The sequence below is a fragment of the Parambassis ranga genome, chromosome 13, assembly GCF_900634625.1.
Source record: "Parambassis ranga chromosome 13, fParRan2.1, whole genome shotgun sequence".
NCBI classification, from domain to species: domain Eukaryota; kingdom Metazoa; phylum Chordata; class Actinopteri; family Ambassidae; genus Parambassis; species Parambassis ranga.
Window position 1 is genome coordinate 18613561 of NC_041033.1, and position 24916 is coordinate 18638476.

The following is a 24916-nucleotide window of genomic DNA, read 5'->3' on the forward strand; positions in this document are numbered from 1 at the left end:
CTCAACACTTACAGCGTCGTCCAACAACAGAGATGTTGCTGTTACTTCTGCAGTATTGTGAGTCACTACACAACCTGTTAAGACATAGGGTAAACAGATAGGAGGAAAATTTCAGTTTAGTTAAGTAATCAGCATTTATGATAGCAAAAAACTCAACAATGTATAAAAGGTTGAAGCGCTTAACTCGACTTAACCAATTACTTAAATATTTAAAGAACCTCTTGATCCAGATATAATCTCTTGACATTAGGTAACACAAGTGAGCTCCCTAACTGCCGTTTACAGAGGGCCATTCTGCTGCAGCTCTGTTCATTGTGCTTGAGCATTTAAGCCCTTGGGGTGTAGCAGTATAAGACAACCCTGTGAAATCAGCTGCTTTTCCTACATACCAGCCAGATGTGGACACAAGGTCGCAGGGGTAGCAGAAAGACACTGGGGCTCAATGACTGACTTCAGTTGTCACAGGAACCCACTAATTTACTGTCACAGCCCTGGTGACCTCCTGTGCTCGTTTCATTCACCACTATGGACTTTTTCTATGAATATACTTTATATAAATGTTGGCTTCTTGCTTGTATGAACACATCTTACTTAACCCTGCTACGTTGCTTTTTAGGACTTTGATCACGGGTATGGCTTCTGGCAGTATTGTGGCTTTTAACATAGATTTCAACCGCTGGCACTACGAGCATCAAAACAGGTACTGACCAGATGAGACACAGCAGGAAGGATGGGGAGGAAGGAGGCAGAAGTGGAAGACAGACCGACCGACCATTGACTGAGCTGTGCTGCAGAAGATCTTCAAACTTAAAGCAGATCTTATTAAGGGTGTCCTTAGACGTGTTCATCTGGCTATGGGGTGAACATGTTTTTGCGATATGGTCATCACACAGTTGGTTTTCATATCTTACCTGAGCACCAGCTGAAGCATTTCCACAACAGCAGGTTCTCTGTTGATCAAGATGAGGAAAGACTGAGATCTTAACTGCTTAATGTTCCTGTTTCAAACTGTGAAAATGCAAAACAAGATGTTAGGAGCATTTATACAACATTTGTATGGCAGAACACTTTTCTAGGAAAAAAAAATAAAAAAAAGGTTGACCTGTAAATATGGACAGTCTCAAGTGTTTCTTCCTTGTAAAGGCTGAAAAAGATCTAAATGCTGTTAGATTAGGTACCATGTTTCCATCATGCAAGCCATGAATAAATGTCAAATTTGTCTTCACTGCACTTGAGATATTAGTTGATTAGTTAAATGTATATGGCCATTGTTTGTTCATGATTAACGGTGGTCAAACGTGTACGTGAAAAGACGAAATGTTTACTGTTAATTGTTTGTATGTCTATATGGAAGAAAAGTCTAATTCAGTGTGAGCGTAGTCCTTTGTGAAAAAATGTTTTTTGATCATGTCAGCAAAAATAAATTGTGATATTTCCATAATTATTTTAAATGGATGACTTTTTTGGTAGCACATATTTACTGTAAACTAAAGTGGGAACATTAGTTTATATTTACAGACTTTTTTTTTCAAAACATATCCAGAGACATAAATACCAGATTTATTGGACAGTATCTAATGATTGTTAACGTGTTTGTGGAGAAGCTGTTAAACATTTATAAAAGGACGAGTCAATTTGAAGACATCCTACAGTTACTGGCACCTGAATACTGTTACTTGTACGTCTCTAATTTTCTGTCCATTTTAAAATGTGAATTTGTAGTCACCAGTTCATGCTATAACTCCACACATTGGTAAGCAATATTACAACTTGGTTGCTGAATAGGTCTGTGGAGCGTTTTGAGCCATGTAACTATTTTTGGTATGATATGAAGGCTATCACATCTGTGTTTACCTGAAGGAATAAGAGATTGCTGTCAAAGGAAAAAAATATGCAAATGCAGTTAGATTTTGATTTTGTTGTTTTACTTTTTTGAACAGGTGCAACAAGACACCACTCGACCCAAAGCTGACACTTTGCATGCTAAGAGATTCTGAAGGTTTACTTCGCTGTTCTGTGAAATAATTTTCATGATTGTGACTTTTAATTTGAGGAAAAATAATTTTATTAATAATAATGATATGCTGGAATTAAGCGGTGCATTTTGAGTAATATATTTTAGTTGGATTTCCATTAATTTTGCATATGTTTTGGGCAAAGCAGGATATGTTTTGGAGCTCATGCGATACTTAAAAGTTTGTAACAGAACATTCTGTTGCTATCATTTTGTTTTTAATAAAAAATAAAAATATACAATTGTCAGTGTATTATTCGACTGCCTCTAAAAGATGTATACTTATTGTATATTACTGCACAATAATGCATGACAATAGGCTGTTATGCAGTAAATCTGTGCTTCATGAAAAGTAATTGAAGGTAGAATTTTATTTAGGACATTCTGAGCTCATCTTGTTTGGTAATACTGCCATCTGCTGTCTGAATTTGGACTCACTAAAAAGATGAGTGACTCAAATCTGTTTTATTCCCAGGTTTGGTTTCTTTGAACAAAGAGCAATTTTGGAAGTAGCTTTTTAACCATAACAACATTTTTTTTCAATATTCTGTTCTCAGTCAGAATATTTAACATCCTTATAGTAATGGTATATGGATGACTATAATACAGCATTCACATCCTGCCTCCACATCATGGCCATTCAGTGCAGTTTGCATGTTCTCTCAGATGATAAAACCAGATACAGTCTTGACAGCAAACATATTTCAATTCTTGCTTTCCTTGTGCTTTTTGGTTCCGTTCCTTCAATCAAAAACATAAAAGCCCTTTTACAACAAATTTGACGGTGTGATGTTACATTGCTGTTAAAAGATGTATATACAAGTCTTAACTCAGCTATGGTATGACTATACTCTGCCTTAAGTCCATTAATCACGGCCACACGTACAATGACAACATGAATGGTTTCATATCTGACAGGCGTATATCAAACAAGAAAAGTGAACAGAACAACTTATTCGAGATGCATATCAGCACACATGCAGGTTACAATCTCAGATGAACAGAAGAGAGCATTCACATCCATGAGTATTTGGTCAACCAAAGTATGAACACACAGTCCAGGGAGCCATGTTGTTTGATCCAATCATTAAAAACCAAAGTCCAACAAAGCAAGGACTGAATTAACAAATATTAGAACTATTTTACTGGAAGCACTGTTGTGTTTGCCAACATCCGTTTCCATCCATGTTGCACCAATAGAGTGTTTCAGTTGGCTGCCAAAATAAAGGCAACATATCGATATGAGGACATTCTTGAGCCTGTGCTTATTGGGAAGTTCACCTAATTGCACTTAAACCATTTGTGCCAAGGCAAGGCCTTAAATCATGCACCTATTACCATCTACACAGCACAGACACTCATCTGTACCACCACTGAATTGCAGCCACACTCACAGACATGTAACAAATCTTTTTCAGTAATCAGCCTCAAGCACACAGGCAAGCTAGACCATCTAAAAATCAGACATTAAAGCCCTATGTTCTCCTTATCAACATCAGCACATCAACATTTTCCTCATAACACTTATGGAACAATAATAGCAGCATGTCTGTCCAGTTTATGCTGTCTACAGTATATGCACCAAAATTTCAAGTTCAACAGAACAAAATAATCCAGATTTATACAGTGCAACAGAATGCTGACTATTATTATCATTATTTAAATGATAGGAGATATGTAGCAAAGACATATATCACACAATCATTTAATATATAGAAGCTAAGGTTTCAATGTTTTTTATCTGTACTTCCATTAAAAAAAGCAATACAGCATGCCTTTCCTGCAGTATACAGGGTATACCTGGAGGGGGCAGCAGAGTACTACACTAAACCAATGCATGTTGAGTACAAATAAGTTGATTGAAGCATCTTTAAAAAAAAAAAAAAAAGAAAGAAAAACTGGGAAATATATTGAAAGGGGAGATATCATGCTTTTCAAAATGCTCCGTCATGTACTGTTATGCAAGTTTGTTATAAAGGTCCAAGTTCCAAACATCTGGTGTGTTGCCTCTGATGCTACAGTTGTACTTTGGCCTTGTCTACAGGCCAGCATATTAAAGTTCTGACTCAGGCTCAAACAAACACAATGAGAAATCTTGTTGCATGCTCTGAAGGTGCAAACACGCCCCTCGGTCTGATCAATGTATTTTTTAAATTGAAATGAAGGTAGGAATAAAGGGAAATGGGTACAGGTAATTATGCTGTTTGTGGATGTCCAAGTCAGCAGATCACCCCCTGCTGGGTTTTCTCCCCTTTTTGCACTCCAGAGGAGTGGGCTGTGCTGTGACCTCAGTAAGGCTGTTAAAAGGGAGAAGTGGGTGAACGGACGGTGTCGGCCGAACTTAGGGAACAGTCTTCAGAATCAGCTGGGGAGAGGACTGGGTTGGCACTGTAGGAGGTGCCGGCACCGATACTGTGTGGGAAGGGGGTGGACTTTACATCCTGGTGGCGTCTTCGTCTGAAAACTTGCTTCTCTTTATCAAGTGGCGTGGTCTGAGAGAGAGCGACACAGCAGCAGCGGTTAGCTTCCCCGTAAGACCAAAATGAGATGAGCTGCATTCACTCATTGCTCAGATGAGCCATTGGAAGCATGCAGTTGTATGTGAAAAGTAGCTTAACAAAGCCAGAAGAAGCGACAAAAGAAAATAGTTCTGCCAGAAAGTTATGCCTGTTACAGCACTTCTTAATATGTTGCTCAATGCATCCAAACTCCTGAATGCAATAAAACAACATGTAAATTAACAGCAAGGTAGCTAGCAAACCCACCTAAGAGAAACAGCCACAGCATTAGTGAGATGAAGTAACGTAATAAAGCAACAGATCTCATGAGGCATGAAAAGGATTCTACTAATGGACAATGGGTCAGATCCTTGGGGGGTGGAAAATGGAGACTGCCAGCACTTTGCCATGGGAGCACTCACTGCATTTTAGCACTATGCTGTGTCATACCTTATCCAATATAATCCTGGATGCTGGAAGCGGCCCAAAGACCCTGACTTCTGGATGGTAAAGTCCTGGTCCAGCAGAGCAGAGAGAGACTCAGAGGATCACCTTGAACTCAAACAATCACTGACCTGATTAAAATGAAAGCACACAGCTCTATACTGCTGCTATAAATGCTGTGATGAGTGGCAACAAACTGGCAGATAAATGCCATGGGTCACTGTCAACCGAGTGCTTATTTTAGCTCAAAAATTAATAAATAACTGAAAAAAAATAGGGGGAAAGTGATCTCCCCCTTATCAATAGGAAATGGTTAAAAATATATGCCGTGTCTGACTTCCAGAATAACATATGTTAAAACTTAGTTTTAATTTACTAAAATCTGGTCATTGTAAGTCAATCTCCAAACAACAGTGCTGACAGTCCAGCTGAAAGTGGAGGGTGAAACGCCAAAGCAAACTCAGGAAAACTTGGCAGCATGATGAGGATGGATAAACCGATGTGCACACAGAATAAATTGGCAATGTTTCCAATTTATAAATTACAAAAAGGGCAGCATAAGCAGACAAAGCTAGCTTCAACTTAAAATGAACTTTGAAAGCAATAAGATAAAAAAGCATAAGAACACAGGAGGAGCTGCAGCTGCATGAGGAACACTATGGCTTTTCTCTTTGCATTAAAGCATCATTACCAAAGCATGTTGCTGATGCAGAATTACATGCAGTACCAGTGCGTAGAGGAGTCCAGAGCAGCACTTACTGTAATGACAGACACTCCTGCTGTAGTAATGTTGAGTTTAGGTCCAGTGTTGAAGTTCTTCTTGATTTTCCCAGCTACAGTCAGTTGGTGCATATTCTCTGACAAACCCTCATCCTGCAAAAGACAACATCACAGAATAACTCCACCAGCCATTTTACACTGCATAATATTTTTTAGAGGTACCGAAAGGGCCTAAAAATGCTAAACGTGCCCACCTTCAAAAAACACACAAAATCCTGGCTCATACAGCAACAACAATGTAATCATGTTTAAATTACGAATTGTGTGTGTGTACACATGTGTGTATGTATCTGTATACATAGAAGGTGCTAAATGATTTCTGGACATTTTTATACTTTTATTATTCATTAAATTGTATTCTGTCAAAAGCCCATCTAGGGACAGGTGTCGCAAATTAGCCTTAGCTATAAACACTGTGATACTGATTGGATTATTTTGTGAAGATAATCTATGATCTATCTAAATAAACTTACATTGACCCAGGGATGATCAAGCACCTGGACAGCTGTGTATCTTTTATCGATTTGTACCTGCAGCATCCCAGTGATCAAAACCTAGAAGAGGGAAGTGTGCCATAAGTATCCAGTGTTTCATATTACTGAACACCTGGAGAAATAGAAAACCTTCAAACACAAACCTTAGCTGTGTCAGACACATTGTCCCAGTATGGTGCTGGGAAATCAAGCTGGGCCTTCAAAATCTGTTCAAAGAGAGCCTCCTGGTCTTCACCAGTGCTGTAGGTATTTACCAACAGGATATTTAATAAAGTGCGATAAATATAATTCATAAAGCAAATCACTTTATACAGAAGCACTTACCCACGGAACGGAGGGAAGCCACACAGAAGTATGTAAGTGATGACACCAGCTGCCCAGATATCCACCTTAAGGCCATAACTATGATTGGAATTGAAATTTAAAGTTGAAACTTACTGCTAGACTTGTTGATTGTCATATTATTCCTGTCACAGATGGCTGAGATGATGTAACTACTCTGACTCACCCTGTCTCAGCAACAATCTCTGGTGCTACATAGGTGGGGGTGCCACACACAGTATAAAGGGGCCCGTTGACGACAGTCGCCAAGCCAAAGTCACCCAACTTCAGAGACTTGCTACCATCATGGTGCTGATATACCTAGAGTGAAGGAAAGAGATTTTCACTTTCACACTTTCTTTCACACTCAGCTTTTACAATGACTGACAATCACTGCCCAGCGAAGTCATACTTACCAACAGATTTTCTGGTTTTATGTCTCTGTGGACAATATTGAGACTGTGCAGGTACTTGATAGCACTTGCCAAGTTGAAAAGCATACTGCTGGCATCTCGCTCTGTGTATTTAGTGGAAGAGGTGATGGCATCAAAGAGATCACCTCCCTGGAGAAAGGGTATTTAGTGTGTGGTAAATAAAGTTAGAAATAACATTTTTGTTATTTTAAAAATATGCACAGAAATGTAATGTACCTTAACCAACTCCATTACAAGATAGAGTTCACCATGAGTGTCCATTTCCTCAATTAGAAGTACAATGTTGGGATGTTTCACACGCCGAAGGATAGACACTTCACTCTGTATCATGTGCTCCTGGTGGATAGAAGAAGTTTAAACAAACAATGTCTTAGAATTAATGCAAAATGAGAATAAATTAAACAAAATAACATTTTATTCCCTTAGGAGATAGCACCACCTGCTGACCAATGAAGAAAACTGCATTAGTTACAGAAAAGAATAATACATTATTGTGAATAGTGTGATAACAGTCAGGCTTACCTTTCCCCTGCATTTATCTTTGCTGATAATCTTGAGAGCATATTCTCTTCCAGTAGATCTCTCCACACACTCTCGGACTACAGCAAAGTTTCCGTCCCCTAAAGTCCTTCCCACTTTGTACCTCTCCGCTATGGACGGAGGAACTAGGGAGCACTCATCCATTGGCTCAGCTATGAAGCAAAACAGATGTATTTGTACAATGTAGTCTGTGAACCTTGTTTTTCTTTCCCAGCAATGCATTACCTTCACTGCTAGGTCCATCTCCTTCATCCATTGAGCTGCAAACCTTAGTAGAAGCTAATGAGAGCGAAGAACCACTGTGCTGAGATCCCTGAAAAGAAGAGACCGATTTAGAGTGAAAATGAACACACACACACTGGTGCACTTGTCCAAATCAAGCTTCAGAGAAGGAAAAGCTTGTAAAAATGTGATTACAGCCAGCTTACATAAAGCCTATTTGTTCCACATCTGCTAGCCTTGAGCATGGAGTTTGAGATTAGATAGAAATGAATCGAGCATGGTGAAACATTATACTAAACTCTTCACCAGCACACAGACTGCCATGTGGTTTCAAAACAGACTTCAAGAAATAGAGATCCTCTACCACAGCGACAATACTAAACACAGCCAGACTTTATGAGAGATTAAGTTATGATCCTATCAGTGAAAATTGAATTTCATTCGAAAGTGGCCTGTACCAAGCAGCCGCAAAAAAATGCTTGTCCTTTCCTGCATTTGTGAGAGTTACACAAGATCAAGTTTATAAACAGATATTTGCTTAGGCTGCTTTCACTAGTAAAAACTAGGTTATATTAAATGCAGCTTTTTACGTTCTGGTGCACATTTGAAAGTAGTAAATCACCAAAATGAAGCTGTATGATTTCCAGAAGTTTATTGCCACTTAACAAAGATATAGGTCGTAAAATATTGTTTTTATTACCTGTCGCCTTCGGAGGCTAGCTGGACTGGTTGGAGAGGGGCTCGGGGACTTTCCAGAACGAGGTGTGGACAGCTGACTGCCTGCAGTGCCATTGGCTGTTGGTACAGCATAAGTGGAGATGATTAGCATAATGGCTAAATACTACTCACCCCTCTATGCACACATGCACATGGCTTACCTGAACCAGTAGATGAAGGAGACTTGCTCCTGCGAGACATCCCGCCACTCCTTGGGGAAGAGCGACCATGTGCTGAGGGAAGCCGACCATAGGATGCAGACTTTGCAACCCTGCATTCTGTAAAGAAAGCTTTAATTTTACTCTACATTGAGAGTGTAATGTGTTTCAGTTGTAACACCTCTACATTAAAGCTTAAGAGCACCACAGAAATAATCCTGTATTTTTGGAATATCTGGCCATTTACTTGGTCTGCAAATGATAATAAAAATAAAAGAAAAAACTATTATACACTACAGTGAGCTGCTAGCATACACAGCAACAGTAAGCAAACAACAAGAAACCCTGGGAGTGGGTACTATGCTCTCCGGGACTCATAAGTACACTTACCACTTTCATCCAAGTTGAAGTCATCTTGATAGCGGAATTTTTCAGGACCACATGCAATGAATATGTCATCTTCCCCAAAAAAGTCCTGAAGGGAGGATATCTGGTAATGATATGTTGTCGTTAGTAACAGTCTGGTATAGTGTGTGTCCACTTACTGAGTATGGATGCTAACGAGTGAACCATTTAAAAAGCAGCTAGTGTATAGCGACAGGGTTTCAAACAGCGACACACAGAACTGCAAACTGATGCAGTCTCTTGCTGCCCTGGGATGGCTTTGAAAATGTAATGGAGCATTCAGAGATTCTGTTTTTCAGTGTGTGAAGGTATAAGCAATATTACATGACAACAGCACCTATACAAAAGGAAATGTGCCAGCTCATGAAATGAACACTATTTTTTTTAAACCCAGTAAAAAGAAATGCTTCCTAACTGGCTAGCATGAACACACTGATTTTTCTGACAGCTATACATGACCTGAAACAAAGGACTAATACAAAATGCATAAAAAAACATATTAGTGATAAAGTCAGTCCCATAGGTGTTGCATGTTTATTTAATATTTGTTACTTCATGCATTATTAATCATCTGATCTTTAAGTAACATGCACAGATCAGCAGGAGTCCAAAAAAATAGTGAAATGTCACAAATGATTTGTTCAAATTTGATGAGTAATAGCAACAGCACCTGCCAAACCGCAAAAGGTCATTCAGCCACAGTTTTTAAATAAACATAAAGCACAGCGGGGGGCTTGATATGGCCCTTTTTTTTCTAAAGATGCCCCACTCCATCATCCACTGCCCCCAATTCTTCATCCTCCTCCTCTTTAAAACAAAAAAACTGAGATCCCAAAGGGAGGAGCTGCACAGCCGTTGCCAAGGAGACCAGACGGAAACTCAGCCTAGCTGTAGACAATGAGTAGGAAACTGCTACTCCACTGTCAGACTCTATCAACAGCTCTGAACAGTTCAAAATGCACACAATAAGACAGTGTCACAATCAGTCTACCGGTAAGTAAGATAGCACAACAGAGCACCTTTTCACCCTCTGATGCTCCGAGTTAAAACCATGAGGTGGATGTTGCTACCTTTAACATGTAAAAAAGCCCATATAAGTAAAAATGATCAATATGCAAGCATGCTATTACAGTACTTCCTCAAATGGCCACTTCATTTTGCATCAAAAGGTGAGTCCGTGTCAAAAAAAATGCCCAATAGCATGGCCATTTCTTAAATTTCTGATAGCAGAAATTAACATTAGCAATATGGTGCAAAACTGCATGAAATAATACATAAATTAATACAGACCTTACTACATTCATTCATGTGTTAAATCATTATTATACACCAGAACACAATGGACTGAAAAACCTAAAACTTATTATAGAACAGAATAACTGGGGCAGTTGTGAATGTAATGCTTTATATTGATTAGTACTGCCCTCTGGCTGAATGACACAGCAGCGCCATTAAAGCCTACCATCCTCCAAACATACAAGTGTGCACACACACACACACACACACACACACACACACACATACCTTGTGGTTCTGGAGCATCCTGTGCAAATATTGATCTGCAGGGTTTTATCTATGATTTCTGCAAGCACAATCACAGCTTCAAACATTTAATTGTGAAAAATCACAATGGACCGCAAGCCTGCTATAGAAGCAAATTAATCCAAGTAGTTCTAATATTTTACACAAGAAGCCCATAAATGTTTGACAAAACAAATATACATGTGGACAGGTGGAGCTCTCCATGTTGCTGAAGCTCCCTTTGAAGTGAAAGACTAAACACAGCAGGCAGTCAATAAGCCTGCCAGGAAGAGACATGACTCATCATGACATGTAGTTTTCTAATAGTGCTGGATCCATTTTGAATGAGCTGCCATTAGGTAGTCTGCTGTGTAAGATTCAGATCAGGTCTGCTGCAGAAATCTGTGACATGACTGCACCTGCTCCATAGCTAGCTGCCTTTATGAATAAAAACCTGCAATATGAGGCCTATGAGGCTACATCCACAAGCCAAGTACACATTAGAACATACATAGACCAGCATGTTTCTTGCAGTAGAACCCACTGTATTATTTTCAGCATGCTGCAAAGCTTCTGCAGTGTTCTAATTTAGGTAACTTCCACCTTTGCATAATAGGTAGCCTGTCAAACAAGAAAACAAAAGGTTTCTCTGTACTAATATGGTGGCACACTGTGCACGTTTAACAGCCAAGCACAGCAGTGAGGGGGAAAGCCAGACAGTCTCTCCATCTCTTGTCTATCTATCCGCTTTATTTACATCAAGGTATTTAAAAATGGAAGTGATGGTGGTCATCTACTATAAATCATTGTAATACCTTTATTAGGCACCCTGTAGTACAGGACAAATTCAGAAGATGGATGGAAGCCTGAATAATATGCCATAGATGGGCTAATGCCGCCAGACTGCTTAAGAACATTTTTCTATCACCAGTTCAAATCATTTTGTACTAGGCCCCAGTGAACTGTGTAGAACTGAAATCTGTGGTATGAGCAGAGACCAAGAGAAGATTAATTATGGGCACATGAAGGTCAAGGTCATCATGAAGATATGGACTGGAAATGAATTGGGTTCTGCACTCAAACACAGACAGCACCAGTCTCACAAACGCTTCTACTCTGCATCTAATTTCCAAAGCATGAATGCATTGGTTAATCACATCCGAGTGATATGTATTTTTACCATGGAGGATTATGCCTCCTCTTTCATGAATTGATGTGGAGCCACTGTTTGTCCTCGGGTGGCTGTTGGCATCCATTCCAACAAGAAATGTTGACTCGGACACAGAGAAAACTTTGCAGTGTTCAATTACAGTTCTGATTTATATTCATTACAGTGGGGTGCCTCAAATCTTAGTCAAGCAAATATTCTTATCCCTATGCCCACATATAACATCAGGGTCACACAAGGCAAAAAGTCTGCTTCGTTACTGCAGGCTCTGTAACTTACATTATGTTTGCATTACTTTCAGTGTGGATAATGATTTATTAATCAGAAACAGAAGTTTATAGAGTACATCCCGGGAACATTAACGTGTGTCCATTAGGACAGGTTAAAGTGGAATTTCATGGTATAACATCATTACACAAGGACTCTGCAGTATAGAGAAATGACAGCCACCAAACACAGCCAGCCACTAAGGAGAGCCACTAATAGAATCATGAGTCATGATATAAATAAATATGGGAATAAACAACTAATCACTAAAATCTGTCTGGTTTTGCAGAAAAGAGGGTGAGATAGGGAAATATCACCAATATCATGTTGGTGATATTTACATTCAATCAACAGTGCAAGGTAACATACAACATGCCACAATTAATTATTCAAACTGTTTCAGGGCCAAAAGCACAAGCAGGTCATTTACCAAAGGTTAAACACCCATGAAAACAGATCCATAATGCCAACAGGCACATTTGGCCATCTGGACTCACAACATGGCAAGGAGTATAAAAAAAAAAACAGAGAAACTAGCTCAGTGCTAAGAGGCCAAGCACACAATGCAACAGCTTATTACAACAATGGCACAACTACTTAAATGAAGAAGCAAGGGGACTGAGGAAATAATAAGCATCCGTTCATATGAAACATTCTATTACAAAATAATTCAAAGAATGTGTAAAAGCAGATTTGTTTACACATTGAGACTTATCCTGAGGTTACACCACCTGCCATGTGCTCCATCTTGCCACCACGTGTGTAATAAAGCTGACAGATCAAGTGCTGTATCGGCAGCCCCCTCACAATACCTACACTTCTGACATCACTATTTCACTGCTCTGCAGCAGAGGCTGTTCCTTAGCAACCAGCCCAGGAAACCATTTCACCACAGAATCACAGCCAAAAATTATTTACATATGTTGTTATAAAGATACTGTATAAGAGCAGGTTTGATCAAAAAGCTGCCTGTTTTCATGGTGTATTGACAGAATACTCTGTTCATGCATATCAGGTCACACAGTAAAGCCCACATCCATACAAACAGACAAACTATAATGGATGTGAAGCATGTGAAATAAGGTACTTGTGCCAATAATTATCAGTCCCAGAAGGTTCATTGCATTTATATGAAAAGGAAGCCAGCAGCGTGTTATTTAGGTGCCACACTCAGATCAGATTGCCCACCAGGTACTAAGTGCATCTCTATTTAATAGTGTGCTACTGTTGGTAGGAATATGAGACAGAGTCCTAGAAACCTATTTCTTGTAATACATTTAGCAAATATTCCCAGACGACTAAAACCTACTGGGTTACGTTCCTTGATGGGTAAGGAAGCAATTCTCAGAGACATGAATGAATAACAGAACAACTCTAATTTCAGAAGTTAAATTCCCTTTCATCTAAACCATCTGCAAATATGCACCTTATTGCAATTTGCTAAATTAAATGTCTGAAAGAAAACAAAGTGCCCTCAGACCAGGATAGCAAAATGTGGAGAGAACATGTAAAATGAAAGGAAGGAGGAACACCTAAGTGAACAGATTCCACTATCCCTTCCTACTGGTAGACGTTTTGTCTGGAACCCCCAAAGACTGTGGCTGGTGATTTGAATGCTGTTGTGTTTGTACTTAAAACATGTTTTTGATATTTTCAAACTTTAAAAAAAAAAGAGCCAACTAGGAATGATACTACGGTAATGATGCTGATGAATTAACACTTACCATCTTGCCGTCAACTGTGTATAGCCTTTTGACGACTCCAGAATCCAGTTTAATGGCATCTGTGATGTCACTCATGACTTGGTCGAAGGAGTGTGCTGTCTTCTTGTTGAGTAAGATCCGTACGGCCTTGCGAGGCTTTACTCCGCTGCGAACAATTGTTACTAATTTTGGCCTAATAAAGTCCTTCCCCTCTCTGGTTTCTGGGGATCCAGTCTTGCCACTTCCTAGGGAAGAAGGATCACGGACAGGCACAGTAGTCCTAGCACCAACTGCCCAGTTGGGATTTACATTCTTTGTGTATTCTAGCATCTTGAATGGTTCTGTGGACGCACAAACATAGCTTTCTCCTGCAGAAAATCAAGACAAGGGAAAACAATTTATATAAACTCAAAACCAACAGACAGTTTGATTTAAAAACAAAAAAGCTGTGCTGTTTGTTTTACCCTGCATAAACAACATTAAGAACATTTATGACATGTAAGCTTAGAAGATTCAATGTAAGCCAAGTTTAGGACAAAGTTAGAAAAGTCTGCATCTCTGTTCACCTTCCACCAGCTGGTCCATGCTCATGATCCGTGTTGACCCATCAATGGTATATATGGTTCGCACCCCTTGGGGCAGATTGACATTATCTGACAGTGATCTTGTGAGGTCAGCCAGGAGTGCTTCTAGAGATCTAAATCTCTCCTGAGAAATGGCATACACAATCCCTTTAAAATAGCGGTCCCCATTGCGGTAAAAACGAATCTTCTTGGCCTTCTTTTCTGAGCTCAGTGTTTGCAGTGTCCTGGTTCTGTACAGGCTGCAGTGAGCACTATGAGTGGGACTGGGGAGCCCATTCCCTCTTGAGCCTCTTCGGGTGTATCTCTGAGCCTTGTCCCGCTCATCAAAGTGCTCCAGCTCCATGACTGTGTTGTGCTGTTACTCTGTAAATAACAAGAAAACACTTAGAACTTGAATAAGCTTGTTAGCTTGAACATAAATTATATATTAGGACATTAGATTGTGTCAGTAGGCTTCCTTGCACCTGATGCAGCTTTGATGCTGCAACTGCTGCTCATAAACACACATTATGAAGTAACATGTCACACCCATTCCATGCACCCCCTGTGTTTCCATTTAATATCATTAAAAAAAAGTCACATGGATTTTAATAGATAACGCTAACAGGATGAGTGTGTTTAGAGATATTTAAATATACTGTTAATAACAGGTAAACCAATAAAAACATTAATAGCATGAAAACGCTGAATAAAAGCATTTTCTTGTTCCGCTGCAGTTTCTCTTACCTTTAAGGTGACAGATGAAATCAGAGGCGTCTGTACGCGACACGTGTCTCGGATAATCTTTTATGAATCTGATGCCGTGTATGAACCACGCGTCTCTTTGTTGCCCCTGTGATGGTGGTCTGCCTTCCTGCCGTGGTGTGTGTCTACTCTGCTGTGCGCTCACATGCAGATTGGAGGCAGGGCTGTAGCCGGTGTCCTCCACCCTCCCCTACTCCTCTTCCATTGCAGTGATTTACCGGTCCGCTCTGGTGTGTCAGCCTTCCTCGTGCACGCAACTGTTGGAGCGCGCACTGATCAAAATGATGCGCGTTCACGTTATGGATGACCTGCCTTTAATAAATCCCATGTTTGGAGATATATTGTGTATTAATTAAAAGTCAAGTAACATAACACAAGTGGAAAACGTACAGCTATAGAAAGCTCTCAATTACCTCGAGGCTGGGTTAAAGTTAATGCCAGACAGCATAGCTAACAACAGTAACTCTACCAGCTAGCTAGCAAACTGTTAAAGTCTCGTAAAATATCAAAGTTTCAAAATGTTGGCATTTTTAAACCATAAAGCACAGCTACTTACATGTAGGTTTCATATTAGTAATGACATATAATTTCACTGACACTTCACAACGCTAGCCGCATTTCTTTGCACCGCCACGGAGCCGTATGCATGGCGCTAATTAAGCTAATCGACTAGCATTACGAACATGCGTGATTACTTCCGGTTCTAAGCGTTACAGACAGAGACAGTAATGAACAGCAAAAATAATTTGAACGATCTATGCATTCGACCTGTTAAAACACTGGTGTACTGATGTTTGGTTCATTTAAAATAACATAATGTCAGCTAGGAATCAGCACATAAGCGCCTTATGGTTAATTTTAAAATGACATCATCAAAAAAGACTCCTCTTCCACAGGTTAATATTTATAAGTGAATAACTTAAAAGTATATGACACATTCTGTCAGCATTTTTGACTTTGTTCAACCTGATGCCAGAAACTACATTTATGTAGGGCTTCTGTCCAACTGGCATGCAGTAGGCATTAAAAGATTATGGTCAGGCAGTTACCTTGCTGATCAGCACATATACTAAAAGGTATTAAAATAATACACTTAAAAAACAACTTTCTTGCTACCTTTCTTTTACCTCTATCTCAAAATGGAAACAATTTGTGACTGCACCTTGGAGATGTAGCCTATGTTTGTCCTGCCAAAATGTGTGGACACTTTTCAAGTCTTTTTGATACAGATTTTTAACAAATATTATAATGATTGCCTCCTCTAACACTTTAAAATCATCAGGATATTAAGGTATTGGCTGGACACCTCCAGTCAGATAAAACTACAGCACCTGAGCAGTAAGAGAAACACTTTTTATTTTTATGTATCTTCTGATTATGGCTCAGTCTGAAGCGCAGTTTGGACAACAGAAAAATTGGCTCTCTCTAGTGGTGGATCAAACACTTCCTCCAGCTGACAGCCTGACCAAAGTTTCTTGCCATAGCAATGGTGTTGAACACATCAACTGCTCCCAAGAGATGAATACTGTGTGCCAGGATCAATTCCTCTTTGCCTCCTATTAATTTATGGACAACAAAGCTCAGCTCTGCATCCAGGAATCCTACTTTGTGTCTTAAAGAGTTTTTTTTAACCACCAGGTGGGACTGGCCCGACCTTCAGGTCGTTATGGAATGCACCCCAGTGACTTATGCCCTAATAATAAAGTCTAATAATTAAAATTCATACAAACTAATTTCAGAAAGTGATACATTCCAAAACATCTGGTGAAATGCATTTAACATGGATGTTTCAACACAACAGATTTTTACCAAACCTTTCATTAAAGCCTGAAGCAAAATCTATCCAGTCACTAGGTGGCAATATGGGGCTGACACAGTCCATGCAGTGGTATCTGCTCCCATGTGAACTTCATGTGGACCAAACATAAATGATTCTGACACCAACATTTTAAACATTCTTAATATGTGTTTCTGTTTATTTATTATAAGTATTTCAGGTGAGAAATGAATCTCAAAAGGCAACTAGAGATAACTTCAAACCCATCTGAAAATTACAATTACCTTCTGAAGGTTTAAAGCTAGACTTCATAAAGAGCCAAATCACTCTGGACTGGAAACAAAGAAACGTCTGTTCACACATCACATTAAATAACTCTGCAGTCCTAATGAAATGCAACATTCTGAATGTTCATCCCTACAACTGAACCGGACAACAGAAGACAGCACTGCAAACTGAGGCAGGTAATCATTCAAAGATGTGGAGCCGAGTTAAGTGGTGGTTCTAAATACAAAACACATGACTCAGTCACAGATCTTCACACAGACTAAGGGCAAGTTTAACAAAATATTCCTGAAGAGTCACTTGATATTTGCATGCATGGTGGGCAGTAGTGATTACTATACATTCAAAACGCAGTGAAAAACAGTGCCGCTGAAAATATTTGGTCTTATACTGATACACATACCATAGTATATGATGTGCTTGTACAGAATCAAGAAAAAACACAATGTTCCACAAAAAACTATTAAAGATTAGTTTAGAATGATGCAATGCTCTCTTCATACAAACGGCAGTGTTAAACTGCAAATACCTGAATATTAAAATGTATAAATTATTATGTACCTCAATTATATTATCTATTTTCCATATTTAGGTCCATCTACTTCATATTAACTTAAAAATTAAAGTGCTTAGGAGCTTTATCAAAGTATAGGATATGCATATAAGAGAAGGTATCTTGTAAGTATATTACGTGATTTATAAATAATCATTAAATATATACTTATTATATTAGAGAAAATACAAATTATGTTTTAAGGCATTGCAGACAATATCTGGTGAAAACAGCTATTTCTCCAATTTCTCGACCTGCTTCCCATCTCCTGGTTTTTCCTGAAGCTTGTAGTCTTCCAAAATGGCCTGCGCTGTTTGCTTTCCAGTCCTTTTTACCGCAGCTTTGATCCCCAGGTTGTCAATATTGAAGGCAGTGATACCGACGTTAATGGCGGAATTGACAGCGTGGTCTGTGGCTTGTCCTGCAGCTGCCCCGTACCTTCATCAGAGTCAGATTTTATGAAATGTCAGAGCGGGATATGGGAGACAGAGGATTTTTTGCAGAGAATCAATTAATATGTTGTGAAGAGGCCGTGATGATACCATGCTGTGTGTGACTTTCAGTGTGAGGATTACACCCATGCAATCTGGAATAGAGACATTTCTGTCTGCCAAAATCTGATGTTAATATTTTAATTCTGAAAATTCAATGATGCTAGGCCACAAAGGCTTAATACACCAAATGTATCCTACAGAGAGGATGGTGCAAATAACTTCCGTTATCACATGGTCATGGTCGTCCTATAGAAATCAGTGATAAATGATCATCACTGGTAGGACAGGTTCACAGAAAATTGAAGGCCAGGCAGGACAGAAACATTGTCGACTTTTCAGAGGTGAGTGAAAGCAGCACCCTGGTGTGAATTAGCACACAGGCAGGGTAGGTAGTGCAGCATTAGACTCAAGCATGCTTTTGTGCAAGATTATAAAAATGTTACTGTTGATTAGGGGTGTAAAGAGTTAAAGAGCTGTGTATAATCAGGGGAAATTACTCTTCTTCTCATTAGGTGGGTCAAAGATGTTTTGTAGACCCCTAAATCTGCAAAGTAAATTGAAACAGGAATATGAGTGAGTGCATGTTTGGTTTTGTTTTGCTTTGCACAATCCAGGAGGTCATTTGTAAAATATACATTTTAAACCTGTTGAGCAAGCAGTGTTCAACAAAAATTTAAACTGCCTTCAAGCAAGTGACTGCAGTGGAACGGGTACATTCAAACAGAAGGCAAAACTTACTTATGTTTTACAGTAGTGACCGTCTCTGAAGCTACGTTTGTAGCAATGTCCTTTGCTGCAACCTCCAAACCAGTCCACACAGTGGCAAATCCTGGGAAAACACAAAGCTCCCGTTACTAACAGCATTAAAGCAAAGTTACAGAGAAGCCATCATATACATAATTCCTGTTTGTCTGCCACACAGTGCATTCTTATGGATTTATGTCACGTTTCAAGAGATAAGGGGTCACAGTGGTTTTGAGTTTAACTATTATCTAAAATGTAGGTTTATTTCTTGCATCAACCATTTTCTGTAACACATTTCACCAATAAGAGTATCATCCAACCAGAAGACGCATGTATATTGTCATCCACTAGTATCATGCTACTTAAGTGTCCAATACATATAGTTAGCCTTGTGTCCTGACGTCCCCTTACAAATATAACAGTAGCTGTTCTGTCCCTCTCCTGACGGTTCTCTTCCATCTCCAGCTTGTCCACACTTTGCATTCCGAGCATAGGTGACGTGCACGTTCATGGACTGTGTGCTTGCAGCTGAGCCGATGTGTCGCTAATTCCAGACAGCTATAGCGCACAGTAGTCTGCCTTTTACTCATTTACAGGATGTTTATAGGAATTTCTGTGCGGTAAAGCTAATCATTTCTCCGCGTGAGGATTTGTTGAAATGCATGTGTCTCACTCTCAATATCCTGCAGCCGCACCACTTAAGTTAAGAAGAAATTAGGAGGAAACGCTACGCTAAAAGTAGTGATTTACGCTGGCCCGCTGGTGCGACTAATACTCTGGTGCGACCTATAGTCCGAAAAATACGCTACTCTTAGGAAATATAAAGTGTACACTCACTGTACCTTGCACTCCACTGGCAGCCACCACCATGGCTCCATCTATGTTGGAACGCCCATCCTTGTCTTTCCTCATGGACTCCGGGATCAGCTTGCCTCCATGTTTTTTCACATGTGGCGCCAGTTCTCGACCCACTGCGCCAGCAACAGTACACACCCCATCCACTGCAGCAACACAGCATTACTTAATTAGAGGTTCGCTGCCAAATAACGACACACAAGGTCAGAAAAAACACGCTGACCGAGGCGTACCTAGAAACTGGCTGACTTTGACAGCTCCTCCTGTCGCTTGCTTGGCAACATGGAGACCTTTAGTGACTGTAGGACTGACTTGGGCGGGTTTGTCCTCGGGAGTGATGTGTTCTCTGAGCTTAGATGCCCCCTTGTGAATGGCCTTGCCTGTGAACTCGGCTCCTTTCACCAGACCCCAGCTTAACCATGACGCACCTAAACAGGATGACACATTGTCACACGTGTCATTCTGGACTGATGATTGTGAATAATCATTTTAAAAAAAAAATCAATTAAAAGACATGAGGATATGTGACCGTACCTGTCAGAATGCCATATGCCACCTTTTCACTCCATTCAGGCAGAACTTTACCCTCCTCTGTCTCAGCTGGTGCAGGCTCCTCTGGTGTAACAATAGACACTTTCTGGCTGAGATTGATGGTTTCTGCCGCTTCGTCTGGAGCCTGATCGTATAGACACATTAGTCAGCTGATGTAAGATGAAGACACAATACTAGGTAAATATAAGAGCTAGCTGTCAGTCTAAATCTTTGAATAACTTGTCTGCCACAAGCTGTACACATCTCCAAGCAACCGCCTGATGCACACAATACCTCCACTCAGTCTGTGTTTTACAATGCACCATTTGTTCACCCCAAACAGGAAGCCATTTTAAAACATCTCCATGCAGCTGCAGCAACTCAAATCTTGTCCCAAAAATAAAAACAACACAAACTGCTTACTACTTTATAATGGAGAACCATGTCCTTCAGAGAAGATAGCCAGCTCTGACTGCATTAAAAGTAACCCTGTTTGGCATCACTCTGCACCAGTGTCTCTCCTTCCATCATGGCTGAACTGGCACTTGTCTTTCAGTTGAAGCTCTGAGGTTGTCCTAACGGTTGCAGATAAGAGCATTATAACTAATTAATTCTCCTCACCTGCCTGTGTCAAATCCCCACAGTGCTGAGGCAGGGGTAACATGGGGAAGGGTGCCAGATCAGAAGTAAGCAGCAGCAAGAGTTTCATTCAAGACTAATACAGCGAAACATTTTTGGAATCCCTGCAGTCTGCACTATGTTAGTAGCACCAATTAATATTTAATATCTGCAGTGTTGCTTGAGCTTCAATATTTGACTGTGGCAGCCAACCGGGAGAAGGGTGGAGGCTGTTTGTTTGCATCAGTCTGGCACACTTTTAACAGTCTGCCCTTTCATCTGCATCAGAACTCATAACCAGTGTGTATTGCACAATCAGACAATGATGAACTGGAAACTTTGCAAAATGAGGATGGGAGCACTTTCACATGCCTGTAACTACTGACAGCGGCAGAACGCACTAACACTGTGTCATTTATCTAAAATAGCTCTCTGTCCCTCTCACTGGCACAAGAGGATTTGCCAACAGGCATTGTATAACAATTCTTTGGTGACTTTGAATGCTCAGAGAACAAATTTTCATTAGGCTGTATCTTTGATTTATATATATCTATATATATATATATAAATATCTATATATCTACATATCTACATATATATATATATATATATATATATATATATATATATATAGAGAGAGAGAGATATATATATATATATATTCTAATATACTGGGCTCATTTGCAACTGTTTACCAAACAATGCACAAAATGTGCTTTATCGAACATCAGACAACACAGAAACACAGACCTGAGTCCTGAGGTCTGTCATCTGAGACAGCAGGTCCCGAAACAGTTCTCTGTCTGCAGCAGGAAGCTCAGAGGACAGCACCACCCCCACATAGTAGCCTGGACCTGGTGCCATCATGTCCGGAAACATAAACACCCCAGTGTTACACAGTAACACCGGGGAGTTCATGGCCATCAGTGGATACAGCCAGTCACACACCTGCGAGGATGCAGGACAGAATAAAAACACTTTATTAAACAATAGTCAAATGTGCGGTGATGGGATGATGTGTACTGACAGTTAGGTGTGGGAATTTCATCAAATGAAACAAGGATACTTTAGTGAACTACAGCTACATGCTGATACGTCTGACAGTGGTTCAGATGAGAGCAACACAGTGAAGAGTCTTAGAGGACCAAGCAGAGGACACAGCTGTCCTATGACTGCATGTCTAACAGGATTAAAGGGCAGAACAGTGTAAGCAGGGCTTATATAATTACTCTCACTCATGTGAGTCACTGATGTCACCCATTGGCAATAGCACCTGGGAAATTCCCCAATGACGAGTCAGATTTCAGTCTCATGACCCACTAAAGTCAGAGAAGCCAGGATGGAGAAACACAAACTGCACAAACTGCACAAACTGCGTATGTTGGAGATGTCTGATCAGGTATTGATTAAGGTCTTTCAGCAAGAGTATGTACACAGCCTTAGGTATTTTCTTATCTTATCTGTGGTTGTAGTGTTTGTATATGACCTCCACATTTACGAGGCTGTGTGCTGATGAAATAACAGTGCAGTATATCTGCATGTTGGTTCGTTTGCTTTAGTGCTTTTTGACCCCTTTAGTTTTATGATTGATTTGTCTAAATGGCAAACAAACCTGGTAATTAACTCAACATTTACATGCCATAAAGAAAGAGACTCTGTTTTACAGGCAGACCAAGAAAAAAAAGAAAATTGCTCAACTGTTCAATATCTCCAACATCTAAAAACTTTACTTCCTGTTGGCAATAAAGAGATAGCTGCACTTAAAACATTAAGTAGAGCAGCAGGAGCAGCAAATTCAGTTTATTTACAAGATAGAAAACCAAATACTACAACACATCATGACCATCATGTCAGAGATGGAAGCAGGATCACAAACTTTAGTTGTTTGTTATTGTTACATTTCTAATCCTGCATTTAATTTCTGTATTTGACTCAGTTCAGTACCTTCATTATCATTTAAATATACATATATTTTATATTTTAAGATATGTGTGATGACTACAATTCAGGCCAGATCTAGGAATAGTGTTCTAAAATTCTGTAGAGGCTAATGGATTACAGCACTAGGCAAACAGCACCAACATGAACACATCCATAGTATGAAGGATATTGATTATTAACAATCCTATCACCTCGGTAATCACAGTGGTCCTAGAGCTGACTAAACATCTTACAAAATCAGGTTAAAGGCCACAAACGAACAAGCTAGCTAAACTGATGACATAGCAGTAACCACATTTTACTTGCATCACAGGCCGGCTTCATCTCATCCTTTCACACTTTGTGGTTTAATGTGTGGAAAAGAAACATGTTCTCTTACCTGCAGAAATGCTGGAGGTCGAGTGGGCATGTTCTCAGGGCATTCACCGGTGAACTTCACCAGCCGCAGGTAGCCTGGGTAGGATGGAGCGCTCACCTGCCCCTCAGATGTAACAAAAAACATCTGTACACCATAAGGAATGTACAGCAGCTCCTCTCCATCTTCACTCATACTCTGGGGCGAGGGGGTCGAGTTAGATGTGCGGCTGTAGAACTCATCCCCGACCAGGGACATCTCCCCTGAGTCTGTCCCATATGAAATAGACAGGTGGCCGTCGGCCGCCTGAGCAGAGTAGGCTGGAGGCTGTTCAACCACAGCTGTAGGCTGTCTGGTGGGTGAGACAGGCAGATTCACTCCACTGCTTGCTGGTTTTCCTCCTACAGCTCCAGCAGGCTGCCCATTAGTAGACAGTTGGTTCTTTGAAGGCGGCATCTCTGGCTTTTCTTTGGTATTTAGTTTTGGGTAAAGACCTGTTGAAGCAACAGGAGCAGACGCACAGCCGGAGCTCAGTGTGGGTGCAGGTCCAGAGTCAGGGCTGGTCTCCAGTATGGCCAGGCGAGTGGTGATGTTGTTCAGCGTCTCCTGCATCTTCTGCTGCATCTGCCTGGCTGATTCCCAGGAGCTGCCGACACACTCGTCCCCTTTAGAGGGAACACTGATGGCCCGGAGGAGGTGCTGTCGCCCTCGCTTGTAGAGCTCCAGGGCTTTTGTCTTGTCTCCAGCTTCATCTGCTGTGAGTCCTTCATTGAGGCACTCAAAGGCCCTCTCGTAGCCATCCTTGATCACCTGAAGTCTTGCATTGTCAAATGCATCTTGTTTGGCTTTCTCCATTCCCTCTGAAACAAAACAATTCGTGACTGTGTTATTCTATGTAAGCAACAATTAGGCACAAGTACTCGGACAAGTTGTTCTACTCACATGTCCTTTCTTAAAGCTGCCTTATGCACAGTCAGAAGTCACGTATCACTCAGGAAACAATGTGACGTGCAGGTGAACTAATTAGTCTCCCTCTGAATGATAAGGTATCTGCTTGATTCAAGTCATGTGAGTGGCTTTATCTGGTGTAACACAGGTCGCTAAAGTAGGGCTAAAACAAGCTAATCCTGGCGATAAAGTTGCTAACGTCTCCGCTAAAGCTCAGCAACGTCATGTCACTGTGTCACCAGCGACATAAATACAGTCTGTGGACTTATCCTTGTTGTTTAGCATTAGCTCCCCTTTAGCTAACAGTGTCTGTACTTACCCAGTGAACGAGGAAAACTCCGAAGAACAGCTTGTTTTGTCCACTTAGCTGTCTTGTAATGTTCCGTTTAGTTATCGAAGAGCGTTAAATTCAGTCAGGAAGCCGGTTTCCTGGCGGAGTTAAGCCTCTGCTGGTAGACAAGCGGTGTTTGGTGATGTTAAATAATTACACATAACAGCGTTGACATGTCAAAGCAAAAGTATCGTGACAGGAAGTGACGCCACGCTCTGTATTTTTAAGAATTAGTTGTAGTTTTATTTTGAAAGTATTCTCCGGAAGTAACAGTACACTCACCAGGATTCGTATTTTTACTATTTCTTCAGTTTCACCCTGTGGCCATTAGAGGGCGTTAAACAGTCTGGGTGGTACTGGGATGTAGAATCACAGGTTTTACTGCCACCTGCTGGTCATTATAAGAAACTGCAGCAGTTCTAGTCAAAGCAGCAGCAATGCAGAGATACCACGAATACGGCACTTCCGGC

At 40.3% G+C, this 24916-nt stretch overlaps 3 protein-coding genes across 12 annotated transcripts in view; 1 reads left to right on the forward strand and 2 right to left on the reverse strand.

Annotated features, from left to right (window-relative positions):
* Positions 1 to 826, forward strand: part of nbeab (neurobeachin b) — a 160531-nt gene extending 159705 nt beyond the window's left edge. For all 5 annotated transcript variants that reach the window (XM_028418798.1, XM_028418801.1, XM_028418800.1 and 2 more), the window contains one exon: positions 617 to 826. In XM_028418798.1, the coding sequence (XP_028274599.1) occupies positions 617 to 707 (91 nt within the window). In that variant the 3' untranslated portion in view covers positions 708 to 826. The remainder of the gene's footprint in view (positions 1 to 616) is intronic.
* Positions 827 to 3936: 3110 nt separating this feature from the next.
* On the reverse strand, positions 3937 to 15138 carry dclk1b (doublecortin-like kinase 1b). 3 transcript variants are annotated; one of them, XM_028419259.1, is made up of 17 exons: positions 14997 to 15138; positions 14253 to 14633; positions 13708 to 14054; positions 9013 to 9112; positions 8626 to 8742; positions 8448 to 8542; positions 7751 to 7838; positions 7508 to 7677; positions 7202 to 7321; positions 6968 to 7114; positions 6739 to 6872; positions 6555 to 6632; positions 6374 to 6470; positions 6210 to 6290; positions 5716 to 5829; positions 4963 to 5027; positions 4323 to 4506 (listed from the first exon to the last, which is right to left on the reverse strand). In XM_028419259.1, the coding sequence occupies exons 2-17, from the start codon at positions 14611 to 14613 to the stop codon at positions 4449 to 4451; spliced, it is 2172 nt and encodes a 723-aa protein (XP_028275060.1). In that variant the 5' UTR covers positions 14614 to 14633; positions 14997 to 15138; the 3' UTR covers positions 4323 to 4448. The 3 variants fall into 3 exon arrangements, with proteins under 3 accessions (XP_028275059.1, XP_028275061.1, XP_028275060.1); XM_028419258.1 differs by lacking the exon at positions 4963 to 5027 and having other exon boundaries at positions 3937 to 4506; XM_028419260.1 differs by lacking the exons at positions 4963 to 5027; positions 13708 to 14054; positions 14253 to 14633; positions 14997 to 15138 and adding an exon at positions 10552 to 10658 and having other exon boundaries at positions 3937 to 4506.
* A 1822-nt stretch (positions 15139 to 16960) lies between these two features.
* spartb (spartin b) lies at positions 16961 to 24650 on the reverse strand. 4 transcript variants are annotated; one of them, XM_028420437.1, is made up of 8 exons: positions 23192 to 24022; positions 21622 to 21819; positions 20257 to 20398; positions 19956 to 20150; positions 19710 to 19868; positions 18862 to 18952; positions 18621 to 18667; positions 16961 to 18067 (listed from the first exon to the last, which is right to left on the reverse strand). In XM_028420437.1, exons 1-8 carry the CDS (start codon positions 24020 to 24022, stop codon positions 17961 to 17963), a joined length of 1770 nt encoding a protein of 589 aa, XP_028276238.1. In that variant the 3' UTR covers positions 16961 to 17960. The 4 variants fall into 4 exon arrangements, with proteins under 4 accessions (XP_028276238.1, XP_028276237.1, XP_028276236.1 ...); XM_028420435.1 differs by lacking the exon at positions 18621 to 18667 and adding an exon at positions 24435 to 24650 and having other exon boundaries at positions 17863 to 18067; positions 23192 to 24027; XM_028420436.1 differs by lacking the exon at positions 18621 to 18667.
* Positions 24651 to 24916: the final 266 nt, after the last annotated feature.

Bases quoted from the DNA above. Each gene is read 5' to 3' on its own strand.
- dclk1b (XM_028419258.1), bottom strand. From the start codon at position 14,613: ATGGAGCTGGAGCACTTTGATGAGCGGGACAAGGCTCAGAGATACACC. The intron at 7,678-7,750 runs GTAATGCATTGC...TTTGCTTCATAG, and splicing joins AGATGGACCTAGCAGTGAAG to CTGAGCCAATGGATGAGTGC. The intron at 7,322-7,507 runs GTAAGCCTGACT...TCTATCCACCAG, and splicing joins AAGATAAATGCAGGGGAAAG to GAGCACATGATACAGAGTGA.
- spartb (XM_028420436.1), bottom strand. From the start codon at position 24,022: ATGGAGAAAGCCAAACAAGATGCATTTGACAATGCAAGACTTCAGGTG. The intron at 21,820-23,191 runs GTAAGAGAACAT...GCATCCTCGCAG, and splicing joins GACCTCCAGCATTTCTGCAG to GTGTGTGACTGGCTGTATCC. The intron at 18,068-18,861 runs GTAAGTTTTGCC...ACTCTGATGAAG, and splicing joins GTCACTACTGTAAAACATAA to GTACGGGGCAGCTGCAGGAC.